The following is an 18,685-nucleotide window of genomic DNA, read 5'->3' as shown; positions in this document are numbered from 1 at the left end:
CATTTGAAGGAAGGAGGGAGAGGAGGGGTGTGTGTGTGTGTGTGTGTGTGTGTGTGTGTGTGTGTGTGTGTGTGTGTGTGTGTGTGTGTGTGTGTGTGTGTGTGTGTGTGTGTGTGTGTGTGTGTGAGAGAGAGAGCCGGGGAAAGGTGACTGAGCAAAAACTTCACTATTCAGTGTTTACGATTAAAGTATTAGATTTATATACCGTATATATATATATATATAAAAACCCCAACTACAAAACAAACTCAAACCACACACGGACGAATGTAGGAATATATTTAATATAGAAATACAACTGTATTAATTGATAAGTTGATAATTACATACCTGTGAAGATTTAACAGTTTGATAAGGAAAACACATTGAATCTGGACTCATTCAACAGAAACGGTTTAAAAAGCTTTCTGACGTGTTGAGAAGTCTCCTTCATACGATGCGGTTTGAGTCGGAACTCGACTCACAAATTGAAAAAACTCGGACCAAAACACACTGAAATGCCAGAAAAGACAGAAAAACAAAGTTCTTTGTGCAGGAATGAAAGAAAAAATTAAAACCTTCAGGATGAACTTCAAGTTGAAGTTTGGGGTTGAAATGAAGTGGAAAATCAAGAGGCACTAACTTCACCTTCCCGACCTTAAACGTGAACATTCGTTGCTGCGTCAATGCTACAAACACACTGAAATGTGCTACTTCATTAAAAAAAACACCTTCTGCGTTACATAAAAACCGTTCTTATTAATGGCAGAGAAATGTAATAGGACTACATGGAAATGTAAAAGCTTCATGTGTGTGTTAATCACCTTCATGAGGTAAAACTTTTCCTCAAACTATGATTGAAACGGATTTTTAAGGCAACATCTGAATTATTAGACTAAAATTATTGGAGGCTGATTTGATTCATGCGTCACCGATGAGCCGAACGTCTTCACTGCCAAAACCTCTGGAAAAGAAAACAGACGAGAAGGAGTTAGAGGATTTTCTATCGTCACATCTGGATTGTTTTTATTGACTTTGTGTATTGTTAATGGTGCAGTATGGAGGAATCGAGTAATACCACATCCGTGCCTTAGGTGGCAGTAGTGAGTCAATGTCTTACTGCTCTTTCTTGATATGTTACATATCTTTTTCACACATTGAATTCCTAAATATTTGCATTTCTAGACATCTAATGAAGGCATATTTGAAATTCTACTCTCACGGCAACTATCTGGTATAGATAAGGATTTAATGTGAACATTTGTGCTTCTTTCCACTTTATTTTTTTAAAGCATGATGAAGTGCTTTTATGTTCTTGATTTTCTCGTGTTGCTTTTATTATTATTATCTGTTTTATTCATGTTCAAAATCTATATAAAATTAATGAAAAAATGTTTCTGAATTCTATGAATTAAAACTTGAAAAAAATATTCAATGACATTAAATGAAGTATCGATTAGTATAAACACTTGTTTCCCCTGTTTGATTTCTTTTTGTACTGTAGTTTGTATGTCTTTTGGAATAGATAGATAGATAGATAGATAGATAGATAGATAGATAGATAGATAGATAGATAGATAGATAGATAGATAGATAGATAGATAGATAGATAGATAAATAAATAAATAAGTTTTAAAATAATTGGTAAAACTAAAAAAAAAAAAAATTCTCACCTGTAGCGCCACAGCGGCCACCACGGCGAGCACGGCCAGGAGCGCCATGCGGCCCAACCAGCCCAGGTCCACGTTCTTCAGGATGAAGAAGCGCGCCCAGCCCAGCTTCTTGAGCGTGTGCGGCGGGTAGCGCATGCTGTTCACGCCCTCCATCTTCAGCTGCTTGATGAGGCAGCTGCGGTGGTGGCTCAGCTGGTCGAAGGTGTACTTGCCGTGGTAGCAGCCCATACCGCTGTTTCCTGTGCGGAGAAGGAAGCCGTACGTGGGAAAGCAATATATGAGCAGGAATAAACACGGACCGTCAGTGATGGGACAACTTGCTGCATGAAATCACAAACTGAAGGTTGGTTAGTGTTGGAGCCTCATTCACATTAATCCTTACATTTCATTACACATCGCACCTTGGAGAGACGTTTTGAAAATGAGTGTAATATGAACATTTCAGATGGAATTTTGTGTTTGCTTGCAGCTCGCTGCTGACCTCAAAGGTCAAAAACTGTCTGAAACCAAGACAAGAATGTACCCACTTATGAAATACTACTATGTCTACAGGATCTGTGTTTTACTGTAGTGAAGGAGGAATGGAGGGTGGAAATGTGTTTTATTGTAGTGAGGGAGGGAGGGCGGGAATGTGTTTTATTGTAGTGAATGAGTGAATGAGGGAAGGAAGGAAGGAGAGAGGGAGGGAATGTGTCCTAACCCAGGGAATGAGGCAGGGAGGGAGGGAGGGAATGTGTTTTATGATAACATGGAGTTGTGAATCAGATATTTACTCTGTGTATTCTGAGTATTGCTGCTTGTCTGATGTATCTTGGTGTTGTATGTACTGTTGTTTCCTCTTTTACCCTCTGAAAAGCCCTTCCAGGGACGAGAGTTGCAAATTAGTGTCGAGCTATATACTCTATGTGCAACACATCAGATTTTTTTCTATGTATATTAGACTGTCCCTGATAAATAAATAAACTGAAAAATAGTATCCCCACTAATTTGTGTTTTTTTTTTTTACTAAAGTCTGATTTGACTGGAAAATTTTCCACAGTTATATGTGATTTCTGCAGAATGAATTTGCCGAATCATTAACAAAATTCAAAGCACACTCTTTCTGAATTTTCCACACGTTTTGAATCGCTTTTTGTGTTCGTGCTCCCATTTTCACCAAATTCCCATCCCATCCGCTTTGACTGGCGATTTCTGCAGAAGAGGTTTGTCAAATTGTTTCCGACTTTTATATGTAAGTTTGAAATTTATAGACAAAATAAATTATGATCATTCGCTTAGAAAATTCCTTTAAAGAATTATGGCGATAGTTTCTGTGTTTTTCTACGATATGACTGTAGTTGTACACTAGAGGGCGCCATTACATTCCTTGCTTGACCAAAATAGTCTTTCTACTCAACCCTTTTGTGTGTGAGTAATGAGTAAATTAAGATAAAGCTGCACTTTGATCCCTGTGTGTACTCACCCACTCCTCCAAAAGGCAGAGAGCTGACCGAATAATGAACCAGGCAGTCGTTGGCCAGCAGTCCTCCGCTGGAAGTCTCGTCTCTCATTTTCTTTATCAACTGTAAAGAGCCAAGAGAAAAGAAATCAGGCCGAGTTTGGATCCGCGTTGCTCTGTGGCGCCGTGGATTCCTACCTTGTCGTCTTGTGAGAAGATGTAGAGGGCCAGAGGCTTCTCTCTCTTGTTGATGAACTTGATGGCTTCCTCGATGCCGCTGATGGAGATGATAGGAAGCAGCGGTCCGAAGATCTCCTCCTGCATCACCTTTGCTTCTGGCTTCACGTCTCGCAGGATGGTGGGAGCTAAACACGACACAGCTCATCAACTGACAACCACTGCTGGCCGTCAGGATCTTGAGTTTTCACGGGGGAAATGGCAGCGTTACCGATGTAGCAGTCCGACTCGTCGTGGTCTCCTCCCGCCGCCACGCTGCTGTCCTCCATCAGGGCCATGATCCTCTTGAAGTGGCGCTGGCTGATGATGCGTCCGTAGTCGGGGCAGGTCTTTGGGTTCTCTGTGTAAAACTCCTAGAGAAAGAGTTTGGAGAAGAAAGATAAATCGACCCAGAAAGAAATCGAGATAATAACACAAAGATCTCCGAGCCGGTACCTCCACGGCCTTCTTGACCTCAGCGATGACGCGGTCCTGGATGCCGGGCTCACACAGGACGTAGTCCGGGGCGATGCAGGTCTGACCACAGTTGGTGTATTTTCCCCAGGCGACACGCCTACATGGTAGAGTCAACATGAGGGATGGCAAACAAGGCGTGTCAAGCACATCTCAGCCCCTGTCCACACGACAGCGCCATTTCGGTTTTGTCCGATCGTCCGCACGGCGCCGCGTTTTCGGAGCCTGAAATCTGGTTGTTTTGAAAAGAGGCTCCACTGAGGAAACCTGGAAACGCCGCCTCGGCTTTGCGGTGTGGATAAGTAAGACTGCTTAAAACGGTGATGTCATCACCCCACCTCTTAACCCGGTGACCCCGTGACATCACTTAACAACAACAATGGCGGACTGCATGCTCGTGGCTTCAATAAGGCCAGATGTTGGATTTCTCAAATATGAGAATGTTTTTAATGCTCTGTCTTTCTCTCTGCTTTTGGTGCATTTCTATGGCAGAGCTACAGCGCCACCTATAAGCCTGGCATATGCACTACATTGTTTTGAGTCTTTCTCGTGGCGCCGTGTGGACGGGAAACTTTCAAAGACCGTTTTGGCTCGTGTGGACAGGGCCTGAGTTCAGGGGACACATACAGAACTATTTCATCTCGAGTGAGCCGGACCGGTGAAATAGTGCTGTAATAAGTTTTATATTTCAACTTTAAAGTTTTTCTTTGTTGCGGCGCAGAGGACACGTGATGAAATATCAATAGTTTTCACAAAAATAAACAATTACTACAGAAAATGACCACAATTTCAACATAAAGGCAATTTTAATGAAGCTTTCTGGTGCAGAATATAGTGAACTGTTTAAAATCTCCTCTGGCTGTTGCATCATGGGTGTTTTTACAAACTCACCCTGAACACATGGCTTTGAGGCTAATGCTAGTTTGTTAGCCTTCAGGACAAATAGAAATTTGTAACAACTGTCTCGGTGGTTTGGCGTTAGAGCCTCTTGAGGGCCTGATGTTGGACGCCCCTGTCCTAAGGGTTTATCTACTTGAGGTCGATCTCGCTGGAGAAACAGTGAAACCTTTTAATGTTGTGGAAGAAATGAACGTGTCATGAATCGAGTTTCTTAGTTTAATGCTTTATAACTTCTTTGTTGCCGTGGTGACAGACGCATGTTGACGTCACGCAAGCGGCCAGATCTTAACTTACAGTCGGACGGCGGCGACTCTGACCTGCAGGCGATGGTGATGTCGCAGTTCTTGTCGATGTAGCAGGGACTCTTGCCGCCCAGCTCCAGGGTGACGGGCGTCAGGTTTTTCGCCGCCGCCTCCATGATGACCTTGCCCACCGGGCTGCTGCCGGTGTAGAAGATGTGGTCGAACCTCAGCTGCAGCAGCTCCTGGGTCTCCGGCACGCCTCCCGTCACCACGGGGTAAAGCTCCTGAAACACAGAAACAAGCAGTGACCAAAGTCCTTCAAGCACAAGGACGGTTCAACTCTTAACTTTGTGACGTTCATGAATGTTTCAGTTGCTGCAGATAAAAAATTAAAAAACGAACTTTTCCATGTATCAGTTTTTTAGTGTTTGTTACATTTGAGTTTCTCTTGAATTCAGAGATGACAGGATTTAAAACATAGTGACTCCAGATTGATCCAGAAACGCATGTTAACGCTGATGCATCACAAGTTTTGTTAAGTTTAAATGCAAAGTATAAATGTGTGCTTCACTGGTTTTTGGTTCTATTTTCTAGGTGTGACTTACTTTGTCGATATAAAGCGGCAGCAGCTCCTCCATCACTTTGGCCGTGTGAGCAGAGACCTCGGAGGGTTTAATCACGGCTGCATTGCCTGTGAGACCGATCGGAAAGAAACATTCAAGAACACGTAGTGATTATGTGCAGGAGCTGATAAAGTGTGATAAATAAAGTCTGAAGTGAAGGAAAAATAATAAGTGTGAGGGTTTTTTTTCCTATCGAGACACGAACACTGCATCAAGATGTGATGTAATCTTGTTTCAGTGTGTAACACAGTTAGTAAGATACACATTACTGAAATGTAAAACTTTCAAAAATGTTCGGCATCTTTGTGGTTTTCATTTTCGCCACTAAAGTTCAACTGGGTCGAGACACCCGGGACATTTGAGGTGAAAGTAAGAAAAAATATAATAAAAGAGGAGCTTTAGTCAAATCCTCCAGAGCCTCCATTAGCTGTAAATACTTTTGTTTTTCACTGCTTTTACTAAAAGGAATTTATATATACTGTATATAAAAAAAATCTTTGACTGTTTTTTTTTTAAGAATTTTTTTTTTTTTAGAAAAGTAAGATGTGGATTTTTCGGAGGAGGAATTTCTCCTCAACAACTCACTCGTACAACAACTTGATTTCACTGATTGCTGCTTTTCGTTCAGGTTTTTTCAAGGATAAATGCTAAATGAAATATGTTGACTGAGGCCCTGTTTACGCGACAACGTTTCACGTGACAACACCTTATCCGCAAAAAAAATAGTGGGGGCGTTTACACTGCAGTAGCGGACACAGAGACAACGGTGTAGTTAGTATGCCGGGCCACAGGAGGGCGCTGTTGCTTGATTTTGTTATGAAACTACACAGGCGTGTGTGCAGAGAACAATACACTATAAACATGAAGAAAATGGAGAGAACCTGACATCCGCATGGACACATCGGAGGCTATCAGGGTGAGTCTCAACTATTAAACTACTGATCTGGACGATAGAACTAGAATAAGGACCGCGGGTCGTACCACTACGCGGCCGCCATGTTTGTTTACAACTGGATGAGCAGGAGGGAGGGGGAGATGTGCATGCGCAGTCGCAGGCTCTGTTGCCTCCGAGCAGTCTCCGCAGGAGGGATTTGCGCCGTGAAAGAATCTTTCCACCTTGGGAGCCGGATTAAAAACTTTGTGGATACAGTGCATCCGCAAACTGGTGCCGTGTAAACGGACCCCCCCAAAAGTGAAGAAAGTTTTGCGGATACACTCTAATTCGTTGTCGTGTAAACGGGGCCTCAGGCAGCGGGCATTCGGGTCTGTAATCTATAGAAAGTTGAATAGAAAAACTAGTTAAAATTATGAACACAGTTGAGATTCTGTGACTCACACACCTGCTCTCTGATTCGTCACCTTTATCTCAGTTTACTGCTTAATGGGTTTAAGCTCTGATTGCTGCCGACCTCGTTTGAACTGTTTCCACAAACTGTAACGTAATTTGTTTATACACTTTTGTTGTATCCTTTTTTCACCAACATCTTTTAACAATCTATTAATAATTAATAAAGTAGCTCCACTCCAGATCATTCGTTTTTTCCGACACTGAAAACCTCTAAACTTGTTGCTCTTACGTAACTCAGCAGATTGATGGTGATGCCCGTCGCCTTTCACCTGAACTTAAGTTATTTTTCTCTATCTGGGAGAAAATCAGAAGGACTTCTGACCTGCTGTTGAGTAACATCTGATATTGTTGGTGGAGCAAAGAGCGAAGTCTCTGCTGCACAAACACAAGCAGGGTTCACCCGGACAATATTTAACACACAAAGTAGATGAATACGCTTGTGGTCATGAGTGTTGGAGAGGCTCTTAGATTTTGCATAAAGTTAATAAATACATTTAAGTAGTTTGTTTCTGTGGGTTTTTTTCATCAAATGTTGTCAGATTGAGTAGTAAAGCAGAGATATCAGTGACGCTGCCATGAAGCTTGCAAACTAGAATTATTCCCGAAGCCATGCTGTCAGGGTGAGTTTGTAAAAACACCCATAATGCAACAGTTATAGAAGTGTTTTGACATTTCACTGTAGTTTGCATCATTGAGATTTCAGTCGTTTTTTGGTATTAATTGTTTGGATTTGGAAAAATATTGACATTTTTAAAACGGATCTTCTGCACCAAAACAAAGAAAAAGTTTAAATCTTAAGGTTATTATGGCACTATTATACCAGTTCGACCTACTTAAGATGAATTTGGGCTGCGTGTGACCCGCGAGCTGAAATGAGTTCGCACCCTTCATGCAAAACATCTTTTGAAACGGCTGCATTGTTGTGTTATTCAGGAAGAGAGAGAGCTGACCTCTGCATCACAAAGCAATCAGACATTCTACGGAAGCTCACGAGGGCCATTTATTTAGGAGAAGCTTTAAACCCATAAATTCATTATTCATGAGCTCAAAGCTGAATGACGTCACACAGCGTGGCCACAAGCCCATAAACATGCAAAAACTCCAACAATAGAAGACAAAACAAACCCTGAAGCAGACCTGAGCATCATGAGGCCGAACGGCCAGGAGCTCTGCCGGCCCGGAAATTCTAAATGGTCTTTTTTTTTCTTTATTGTTGTGATCTATAGATGTAATGACGCAGAGCAACAGGAGCTCATAAAAATAGTGACAACAAGACATAATTTCCTCATTGAGTGAGCCTGACAAACGTTTGTTTTTTACTGTGACTCCAACTGTTAATCTTCAAAACTCTGCTCACATTATAGCAGTGCAGAGTCCACAGAGTGACCTTTGACCCACTGATCTCAAGCCGGGAGGAAAGAAAGGGAACGGGTCGACATGGAGTCTGAAAGGGGAAGTGAAGCAGCTACGACGACAAGACAAAGCAGCTCATTAGTCTGAATAACGGCTTGTACAGAACAGTGGAGCCAGGATGATGAGTCACGCTGCAAACTGCTGATTCATGCAACTCAAAACACAAACATTTCCTTCTTAAAAACACAAATATGCATGATTTATGCTGATTCGGCTGTTAATGATCAAACCTCAGCTTCTGCGATGATCATCGAAGATAAAACTGTGATGACAGATTAAAGAATCTGGATCCAAGACTCACAATACTTGCAAGCTTCTATGAGCCGATTGGTTGATTTCCTTATGTCTCATTATAAAAAAGTCACATTTTGGATGTGAATGGATTTCACTTATAGAGCAGATGTGAAATGTTTTGAATGATTTCATTGAGAATTCAGATATACTTCATCCATGAGGCACGCCGACTGAAGTATGTGAACATTTTCAGTAATAAACCTCAAGTTGGTTTACTGTATTTCAAGATATTACGTACAAACTCATACTTGATACTACATTATAACACCTCTAGAAATGTTTTCACTTCATCAGCTAGTTTGAGCGGCGAGTTGCTTTACCGGCAGCGATGGCTCCGATGAGCGGCTGGATGGTGACGGCCCAGGGGTAGTTCCAGGCCCCGATGACCAGCACCACGCCCAGCGGCTCCGGGTGGACGTAGACGGTGTCCGAGATGGTCAGCAGGTTCTTCTCCACGGCCCGCGGGGCGGCCCACTCCTTCAGCTTGCTGATGGCCATGTTGAGTTCCCCCTCCAGCCCCAGGATCTCGTAAAGCTGCGTGCCCACGTCGCTCTGAGGACGGCGGCCATGTTAGTCCTGCTCACGGCGGCTTTTCTCAGGTGGACGACGTCTAAACTTTTGAGTGTATCGAGCGAATCTGTCGCTTTGGCATTGATGAAGCTTTTCTCAGCTTCGGCAACAACAAAGAAATCAGCTGTTTTTATACTGATGTGGATTTTTGTAGGTGTGGTGACATTTTGACAAACTGCATCCATCCATCCATCCATCCATCCAATCATCCATCCATCCATCCATCCATCCATCCATCCATCCACCCATCCATCCATCCATCCATCCATCCATCCACTCATCCATCCATCATCCATCCATTATCAATCCATCCATCCAATCGTCCATCCATCCATTATCAATCAATCCATCCATCCAATCATCCATCCATCCAGTCAAACATCCATCCATCCATCCATCCATCCATCCATCCATCCATCCATCCATCCATTCATTCATTCATTCATTCATCCATCCATTATCAATCCATCCATCCATTATCAATCAATCCATCCATCCAATCATCCACCCATCCAGTCAAACATCCATCCATCCATTCATCCATTCATTCATTCATTCATTCATTCATTCATTCATTCATTCATCCATCCATCCATCCATCCATCCATCCATCCATCATCCATCCATTATCAATCCATTATCCATCCATTCAAACATCCATCCATTATCAATCCATCCATCCAATCATCAATCCATCCAGTCAAACATCCATCCATCCATCCATTTATCCATCTATCCATTCATCCATCCATCCATCCATCCATCCATCCAAACATCCATCCATTATCAATCAATCCATCCATCATCCATCCATCCATCCAAACATCCATCCGAACATCCATCCATTATCAATCAATCCATCCATCCATCCATCCATCCAGTCAAACATCCATCCATCCAAACATCCATCCATCCATCCATCCATCCATCCATCCAAACATCCATCCATCCATCCATCCATCCATCCATCCAGTCAAACATCCATCCATCCATCCAGATTCACTAATATATTGTTTTTACCGTATTATTTAGACCAGTTATTCTTTTTGTTCAATTCTTGACAGAAATTATTATTATTCATTCTATTGAATCAGTTATTAGTTTTTGTTCCTCCTTGTAGTCTTTCTTTAAAATATTGGCTGTTATTTTTGTTTCAAATGTAATGATTCATTTAGCTTCTTTGACGAAACAATCTTTTATCCTTTTATCAAACTACTTTCTAATAGGAGAAACATTATTGAGTCTTGTTGTTTTCACTGCGGACTCACCTTGTTCAGGTCTTTCTTCATGGCCTCTGCGATCTCCGTCTGCCTCTCTGAGAACAACCTCTGCATGTTCTTAAGCTGGCGGATTCGGTGCTCCAGACATTTGGACCGGCCCGTCTCGAAGGCCTTCCTGGCCCGAGCGACTGCCTCCTGACCCCGAGACATCCTGCATACACAACGTCACACATAACTTCTACTACAATGTTATGTCAGTAATCACCGATTAGAGTTAGAAGGTTTCCATATCTTCAACTCTTGAGGCTTCTGATACAACATGAAGTAAATGATCGAAGCTCTACGGACCATAAACTTTGAGTTGTTTTGAGAAAATTGACCTACCGAATGGATTAAACAAAGACATTTATTTAAAAAAAAAAAAATCACATCTCTATATGGACAAATACATCAGACAATAATAAATAACACATATTTTCTGAATGAAGCAGATATTCTAAAGTCCATTATGTTAGAATATATTTTAGTATTTTTAGATGTATCACCAACACTGTGCTGGATTATAGATAATGATCAAGGGTGAAAAGATACGCCTGTTTTATCTTGTTTTAATGAACTCCACCTTAATCCGAGGAGTGTGCCTGCTCGCTGCAATAATAGACAAATAATTGCACAGACTCTGCCTTCGGGATACTTTGGATTCTCTGTTTACAAGTACCCTGAGGTGTTGTATAACTCGTGTACATGATTTAACTAAAGTAACACTGTTGACAATGTACACACACATACAGTTTACATTCAAACGTCCTGATCCCTTGACTGAGGCAGCTTGTTTCTCTATTTGTGTCTTTGTGTTGTCGGTTTGTGCGTAAAGCTTTGCGTTAAAGGCGCAGAGAAGTAAAAGTGCGATGATTCAACATCCGGAATCCCCCAAAGCAAAGCGGATCTATATTACATAACAAACTGCAGTAGTTTGTATTCTGACATGTAATCAGCCTGATCAGATCGGTCTGTTGGATGTGTTTTTGGTGTTATTACGGGTTTTCGTCGTTGCGCAGCTCGGAGCGCGTTTCTCTGGTAACGTAACGGAGCGTAACAATAAAACATCCGGATCCTTCCGTCCTACCTTTATGATTTCAGATGTTTTTAAAGTCTCCGGATCTTCCTCCTTCTCGGTGGTGAGAGAACAGCGCAGCAGAGGAGCATCGACCACGATGACAGCGGGAGAGCCGGGCCTCCTTCCCCCCGTTAGGTCACTCCCACACGGGGGGAGTGTACGCTCCGCCCCGGGCCGGAGGACGGTGCTGCTCCGCGGCCTGGAGGGGCTCCAGAGAGCCCCGGCAACCACACACACACACACACACACACACACACACACACACACACACACACACACACACACACACACACACACACACACACACACACACACAAAGTTTGGATTCCAGAATATTCCGAAAATTGAAATAGATTATTAAAATGGACAAACTGACTGCGCAGCTGCAGAGTAGTAAAGTGTTGACGCAGCACGATGTGTCGGCCTTTTTTGTAACAAATACCTCATAAGATTACACACATACTTCTCTGACAAGGTCCAGACAGGAGATATCAATAACAGAAGTATCAAAGATCACATGATGCAGTTTGTTTCAACTGAGGAACATTAAAAAGGAATTCAGATAATGGACAGAGGTTATATATTATGTATTAGTACTGAGCCCTTATCTGATGTGTCATGTTGATGCTATGCTTAGATTTTACTCATTTGCAGTACTTTATAATAGTTTTTCAAAATGTGTTTTCATTATATACACGAATTTGCAATACTCAACAAAAAGAAATAGAAAAATGTGATATTCCAGTGTGGTAAATCAAAATAATGATAGAATATATATTAATTATGTAAGATACATATGTCTTCAGACTCCCACTGTGGATGAATCCTTCGTTTATGGGAGGCCAGCGGTCACACGGCAGCTTTAAATCTCATCCCCGTGTGACATAAAGATCCAGTCTGGCGTTCCTGGAAATCCTGGATTCCTCCTCAGGAGTTCTACTCTGTCCTCAGATTGTTTATTCCTACAGTGGTGCAAAGCAGAGCTGAGTTCATATCACACAATGGAGGCCTCGCCAGGAAAGCATCACAATAGCAACAACACAAACAGTGCAGAGCGTTTCATTCGGGAGGAAAGAATCCAGGACATTCTGGGCCTCGGCTTTGTTCCGCCTCGTCTCTGTGCACTTTACCTCCACTCAACAACCAAACAGTGAACCACACAAGCCGAACAATCTACGACTAAAACGTTTTCTGACTTTAGGATTCCTCTCTCTCCTTCTCCTCGGAGAAGTGAATCACTCCTCCTGGTTTCCCTCTTTCATCCAGGGCCGAGCTGGAATCACACTCAGCTCCTACATCTCAGGCCACGAGCAGGGAGCAGAATCCCCTCCACTCCGGCCATGCAGCTCCCTCTCTCTCTCTCTCTCTCTCTCTCTCTCTCTCTCTCTCTCTCTCTCTGTCTCTCTGGCTGACAGGAAATGTGGACTGAAGTTTCCACATCAAACAGGAGGCCGAGCGGCTGTTTGTGTATTGCTGAGGAAGGATCGAGGCGGAGGTGGCAGGAGAGGAGGGCAGAGCGTCATTCACACGCCGGTGTCGAGCAGAGGAGTGTGGACACACGGCAGCGGCCGGTTCCTCTGTGTGCACACCTGAGCTGCTGAGGTAGAAAGTGAAGTGTTGACACACAGGCAGGAGGACAGCTTGTGTATTGTGGGTTTATTTAAGGGAGAGAAACACAGTTTGAGCTGCAGCCAATGAGAGGAATGTGTGTTTGGCCTTAAAAGTCTCTTTACTGGAGTTTAATCTTCTTTTGTGTCACATTTTGTCTGTCTTTGAAGGTATTTTCCATTTCAAACAGTTATAACTGTTAATAAAACTTACTCAATTGATCCCATCACTGCTCTTCATCACAGATTTTCTTAAGTTTCATTGGAAGCATAAACCCACTTCTTCCATAAGATCCATCCTCCATGCCAGGGGTGTCAAACATAAGGCCCGTGGGTCAAAACCAGCCCACGAGAGGCTCTAATCCAGCCATTCTGTGTGAGTTTGTAAAAAATTGCATAATGTACCAGCTCATAGGAGAAGTGTTTTGTGACATTTCACTGTATGTTGCACCAGAAAGTTGCATTTAAATTGGCTTTATGGTGAGATTGTGGTCAAGTACGAGAGTAAAAGTTTGGTTTTGTGAAAATATTGACATTTTCATCAGGTATACTCTGCCCCACAACAATAGAAAATACTTTATAGTTTTACTTTAGATGTTATTATGGCACTATTTTACCAGTCCAGGCCACTCAAGATGAAACTGAGCTGCATGTGACACCCCTCATTCTGTATGGTTCATGATGCCTGTGAAGCAAAACATTTTACTGCACTTTCAATGCACACAATTACTGTATTTAATTATATGAGTGTATATAATTAGTGTTTTCACTTTTTCACTGTCCCTCAGTTTGTGATGGATGAGGAATAAAACCTTGCAATCAAATATCATATTCACTTTTTAAATTAAATGTTTTACACAACACAAACTTCAAAGTGGTGTGTAAAACATTTAATTTCTTTAACATTTCTCCTGGCAAGGTCTTGTACCACTGTGTTAATTAAGGATGTCATTCTTTGTTACATTGCACTTATGAACCTGTATGTATTGATTGGTTGAAAAGGGAAATTATGGCATATACTGATGCTTAAAAAAAGCATAATTTTAGTTTTTTCCAGTTTTATCAGCACCAACCACCCAAATATTACTTTGTCAATCTTTTTCTTGCATAACTGAGTTTTGTTGTTCTTATTTTTAACAAACTTTGAGCTGTAAGTTCAGTATCTTTCACCGATATTATTGTCCTATAAAAGTAGACTCTGTTTTTATTGAAGCACTTGGACTGACATAAATCTCTCCATAATCCAAAAGGACTCATATAATTTCATTAATTTTGCAAAGTTTTCCTATTTCAGAGTATATCTTTGTGAAATGAACAGTCTATTCATGTTGTTGAAAGTTATTCTTGTGTGTAATACTTTACACATATTCATTGTTATTGACCTGCATAAGTTTTGTACTTTGTTCATTTCCCTCTCTCCTCTCTTTATATTACTGTTCTGTTGACTTTCTCAGTGTTAACGTTTCACTGGTGTGTTGTTTTCTTATGCTAAGCGCCTTGACTGTGAGTCAAAAGTCCCTGTAAAGGCAAATCTAGTAGATCTTTCTGATTTTGAACATAGTTAATCTCAGTCTGCCATCTGCTGGATGCTTGTGTTTTCAAAGTCTCCTGTCCTTTCGCATAAATGAACCGTGTGGATGCTTCTAATGAACCATGGTGAGCAATCGAGGGCACACTTTGCTCAAACACTTTGTGTTTTCTGTGAAGCAGGTATTGACATGTTTGATTACAAGAAGTCACATGTGACCTGGTTTCGATCTAAAGTCTTAAAGCTGATGTATTGCTGAGGGATTAAAGCCAATCAGGGAGATTTTGGTACGTTTTGTTTGCTGCACCATGTGAACAAACTCTTCACACCTAATTTGGCATGAAATAGCCCAAACAATCTAATTTCATGAATGCATGTTTTTGTTTTCATCACATGTTGACTGTTGGGTTTCAGTTTTGCAGCCTCATGCATGGCGCATGCATGGTGAGTCTGACACTCGCCTGGGAACCGGCTGCGCACTGGACTTTGCGTTTTTGATGTCTCCACCTCTGGAAACGCAAGCGACAGAGAGAAACGTAGCCGGCCTTGTCACCTCCACACATTGCCATCACACTCCCAAACACCTCAATACACTTCCACATTTCTTCACAGGCGCGCCAGGAGGCAGCCGGAGGATGTGCCACAGACCCAGGACGCACAAACCACACAGGTACAAATATGCATTGGAGCTGTATGAATGAACAAAAACATCTGATGCAGCGAGAGTCAAGATGTCTCATCTAACAGACATTCAAATTAAACATGAAGCCACATGATGCTGCTGTATTTTCTCCACAAGCTGCGCGTGGCTGTAAAATGTTTCCAGTGGCTGATACGAGTCCTGTCTAGTCTAAACTGGCACGTTGATGGGTTATACATGATCAAACAGACACCAGCCATTAGTAGGTGCGCACCACATCAAAGGCACACGCGTCTGTAAGGACTGACACCATCCACAGAGGTGTGCACGAAGGTGGGGGCGCGAAAGTGGGGGGTGGATAAGGGGGGGTTGCTTGGTATCTGTATAAAAAGAACCTTTCTAACCTGTGTCTTAAAGAAGACACAGAGAGGGCGTTGAGGACATCTTCTTGGACGAAATGGAATATCTGCAGGGTTTTACCGGCGCATCCATGAACACTGGGTTTTATTCTGGGCATTCCTGGACTGCACCACACCGGAGTATGACCGAGAACCATATTTACGCGCAGAGCTCCAGCACAGGTGAGTCACTCAACATGCGTTTTGTGTTTCTAATTGTCTAAAGTTGCTTCGTTTATGCACTCTAGTGTTGTTTCTAGGTGAGAGAAAGTTTGTCTTCTCCCTGCAGTGCAGCTGCATGCTCTACAGAAGACTCACTCGGACGTCCAGCGCCGCCGAAAGCGCACGACGTTCAGCAAAGCGCAGCTGGTCCAGCTGGAGAGGACGTTTTCTGCCACACAGTATCCGGACAACCACACCAAGGAGACTCTTTCCTTCATCACAGGACTGCCAGAGTCTAAGATTCAGGTATGCACGAGGTGTGTTTTTGATAAGGTAAAATATCACGTGTCTCGGTAGTTAACCTCCACTTGTTTCAACAGGTCTGGTTTCAAAATCGACGTGCACGCTACTTCAAGAGCAAGAAAGCGTCCAGAAAAGAGCCCGAGACCCCCAAAGACCTCCATCCAGGTTTCACTGTCACATCCAGTCCATCGTTTCCTGAGCTGGCTCCTTTCCACCCTCCTACCCCAGGACTATCGTCTCTTCCAGGCTGCCCGGCTCCAAGTTTACCCCAGTCCACCAGGCTCTCCACAATCCTGGACAGACAGGTCACCCCCGTGCCTGCACCTCCACCCGTTTACCCATCTCCATCCTGTTCGCCTCAGGAAGACTATTACCAACAGACCCTGAGAGCCCAGCACTGCTATGATGTGTTTCCAAGTGAACTGGACTTACCAGATGACTTCGAGGCAGTTTTAAGAGAAGCGCAGGGGTCAAATCCCACAGTGAGCGGCCGTTGGTCTGCAGCTGATAATCCAGCACCGACAGAGAGGATTCAGGGTCAGATGATCCACCAGAACCTCAACAGAACCGAGCTGTCCAATGTGCCCCTCCTGGATCTGCTGGCTGACCCCACATGGCCACATCCGGATGTTTCCTCCATCACTGCTTATCATCTGGACTGTTAGGTAGATATTTAAAGTTTAATCACGCTATTTATTGAAGTTTAAAGTCGACTTCCATGTTGTAAATTCAATGAAGCTTAAGTTAAAAAACATTGGAGCTCAAAGGGCTTTAAACAAACAGACAAAATATAACCATAAACATCAAACAAAAACCACATTATTATTAAGAGTAGAGTATTTATAAATTCTGAAGGGCAATGTGAATCAAAAATGTATCAAATGGTACTATTGTTACATCATGTTGACATCATCATCGTTACTATTACTATATGTAATTATTGCAATTTACACTGAATAAAACTAAATAACCCTACAGTATCTGTGTGCCTGGTTATAAACGGTATTACCGGTCTGAGCATCACGTGGCGCCGTGGCTTAGTTGGTTAAAGCGCCTGTCTAGTAAACAGGAGATCCTGGGTTCGAATCCCAGCGGTGCCTTTTCCGCCATTTCACGGTTTTCCTTCTCTGGATTTCAACTTCTTTTATCTTTAACTCTCTTTTATTTGTTCTGTAAAACATACAAAACCCTGACAACACGACATGACAGTAACGTTAAAAAATTAATTTACTGAAAATGTTGTTTGGAAACAGTTCCACAGGAAGATATTGAGAATATAAAACTGGGTTACAAATTGTACATATGCAGGTCTATAAAAACGTGTTATATGTCCATAACGTTAGTCATCATACAGTTATATACCTGTGTTTGTCACTGGAAGTACGAACGTACAGGTCACGCCATACTTCCTGTTAGATACGTTTCCGCCAATCAGAATCGACGCTGCTGGGGAACGTCAGTACGCAGATGATGACGCAACTCCTTCATTTGGGCCATACTTCTCTGCAAAACTAAAAGAAAAGAAAAGAAAAGAAAAGAAAAGAAAAGAAAAGAAAAGAAAAGAAAAGAAAAGTAAAAACTACAACAACAAAAAAACGACCAACAAAAATAATCAAAATACACAATTAATTTATGGAAACGTAACACTATGATAACCAAGCAGCAATAAAAAAGAAAGGAAAATACTTGATGTATAAAGTGTTGCTCCAAACAAAACGGGTTATCAGTAGAATAGAATATTAGAATATCAAATAAATGAAACAAGTGAATATCAATCTGTACATTTGTAAGTGAATAGATATATACATAGAGAGAGGATTGACGATAAAAACATTATTTATAAGGCTATAAAGTCTGATGGCCACAGGGAGGAAGATCCATTTGCAGTTTAAAGAGACTAGATTTGTAATTTTGGCACCTTTAAAATACACATGCATGCACGCATTTCTTCTCCTTGTTAACCATTGTTGCGAAACCAGTATCACAACTAGAGTAGATGCACATATTAAGGTGTACAAATCTGTATTACTGTACGATACAGTAATCTAACACCAATCTGAGCCTGCAAGACTGCATGAAGATAGTAAATACACTTTACTTACACTCGAGTTGCCGCCGCTTCACCTACACAATGAGGGATCAGAATGTTGTGTTTCACTGTGATGTTTTGGAAAACAAGAGATGAGAGAAGGTTCTGCCACAACCTTTATTAATGAAGATCTATAGGTTGTTCAAGGAGAAAAACGCTGCTTCATACACAACATGAAAAAACAATCCTCATGTGTCACATCTAGAGGTACATACTGGACTTAAGGCCCAAACTCAGGCAGTGTGACTTATTTATAAGACATTTAAAAAACAATTTATTCTATGATCTGGGTAAACAGCACATTATTTCTTCTTATCTAGAATTTTGCAAAGTGCCACTATTGTTTAAAGATCAATTGAAATTTCTTTGGTTTCGCAATGAAAAACATATATCTGCTTCATATTTTAATATTAATTTAATGCCTTCTTTTTCAGTCACGTGATTACAGGCT

The 18,685-nt window shown here is 42.0% G+C and overlaps 2 protein-coding genes across 2 annotated transcripts; one reads left to right on the top strand and one right to left on the bottom strand.

The window, feature by feature from the left end:
• Positions 1-265: 265 nt before the first annotated feature.
• Positions 266-11,637, bottom strand: LOC308121321 (aldehyde dehydrogenase family 3 member A2-like). Its single transcript, XM_080482498.1, has 11 exons — positions 11,517-11,637; positions 10,439-10,601; positions 8,921-9,152; positions 5,528-5,613; positions 4,998-5,206; positions 3,763-3,880; positions 3,539-3,680; positions 3,289-3,455; positions 3,115-3,214; positions 1,653-1,891; positions 266-943 (listed from the first exon to the last, which is right to left on the bottom strand). Exons 2-11 carry the CDS (start codon positions 10,598-10,600, stop codon positions 929-931), a joined length of 1,470 nt encoding a protein of 489 aa, XP_080338624.1. The 5' UTR covers position 10,601; positions 11,517-11,637; the 3' UTR covers positions 266-928.
• A 3,892-nt stretch (positions 11,638-15,529) lies between these two features.
• Positions 15,530-17,119, top strand: LOC308122079 (uncharacterized protein). Its single transcript, XM_080483704.1, has 3 exons — positions 15,530-15,863; positions 15,970-16,148; positions 16,223-17,119. Exons 1-3 carry the CDS (start codon positions 15,740-15,742, stop codon positions 16,808-16,810), a joined length of 891 nt encoding a protein of 296 aa, XP_080339830.1. The 5' UTR covers positions 15,530-15,739; the 3' UTR covers positions 16,811-17,119.
• Positions 17,120-18,685: the final 1,566 nt, after the last annotated feature.

Source organism: Lipophrys pholis (genome assembly GCF_963383615.2).
Source record: "Lipophrys pholis genome assembly, chromosome: 16".
Lineage (NCBI taxonomy): Eukaryota > Metazoa > Chordata > Actinopteri > Blenniiformes > Blenniidae > Lipophrys > Lipophrys pholis.
The sequence above is the reverse complement of the archived record's forward strand: the minus strand, read 5'-3'. Positions and strand labels throughout refer to the sequence as shown.

Coding starts and splice junctions, on each gene's coding strand:
- LOC308122079 (XM_080483704.1), top strand. CDS start 15,740: ATGGAATATCTGCAGGGTTTTACCGGCGCATCCATGAACACTGGGTTT. Junction 15,864..15,969: donor CGCGCAGAGCTCCAGCACAG/GTGAGTCACTCA, acceptor TTCTCCCTGCAG/TGCAGCTGCATGCTCTACAG. Junction 16,149..16,222: donor TGCCAGAGTCTAAGATTCAG/GTATGCACGAGG, acceptor TTGTTTCAACAG/GTCTGGTTTCAAAATCGACG.
- LOC308121321 (XM_080482498.1), bottom strand. CDS start 10,600: ATGTCTCGGGGTCAGGAGGCAGTCGCTCGGGCCAGGAAGGCCTTCGAG. Junction 9,153..10,438: donor TGAAGAAAGACCTGAACAAG/GTGAGTCCGCAG, acceptor CGCCGTCCTCAG/AGCGACGTGGGCACGCAGCT. Junction 3,215..3,288: donor TCTTCTCACAAGACGACAAG/GTAGGAATCCAC, acceptor GGCTCTTTACAG/TTGATAAAGAAAATGAGAGA.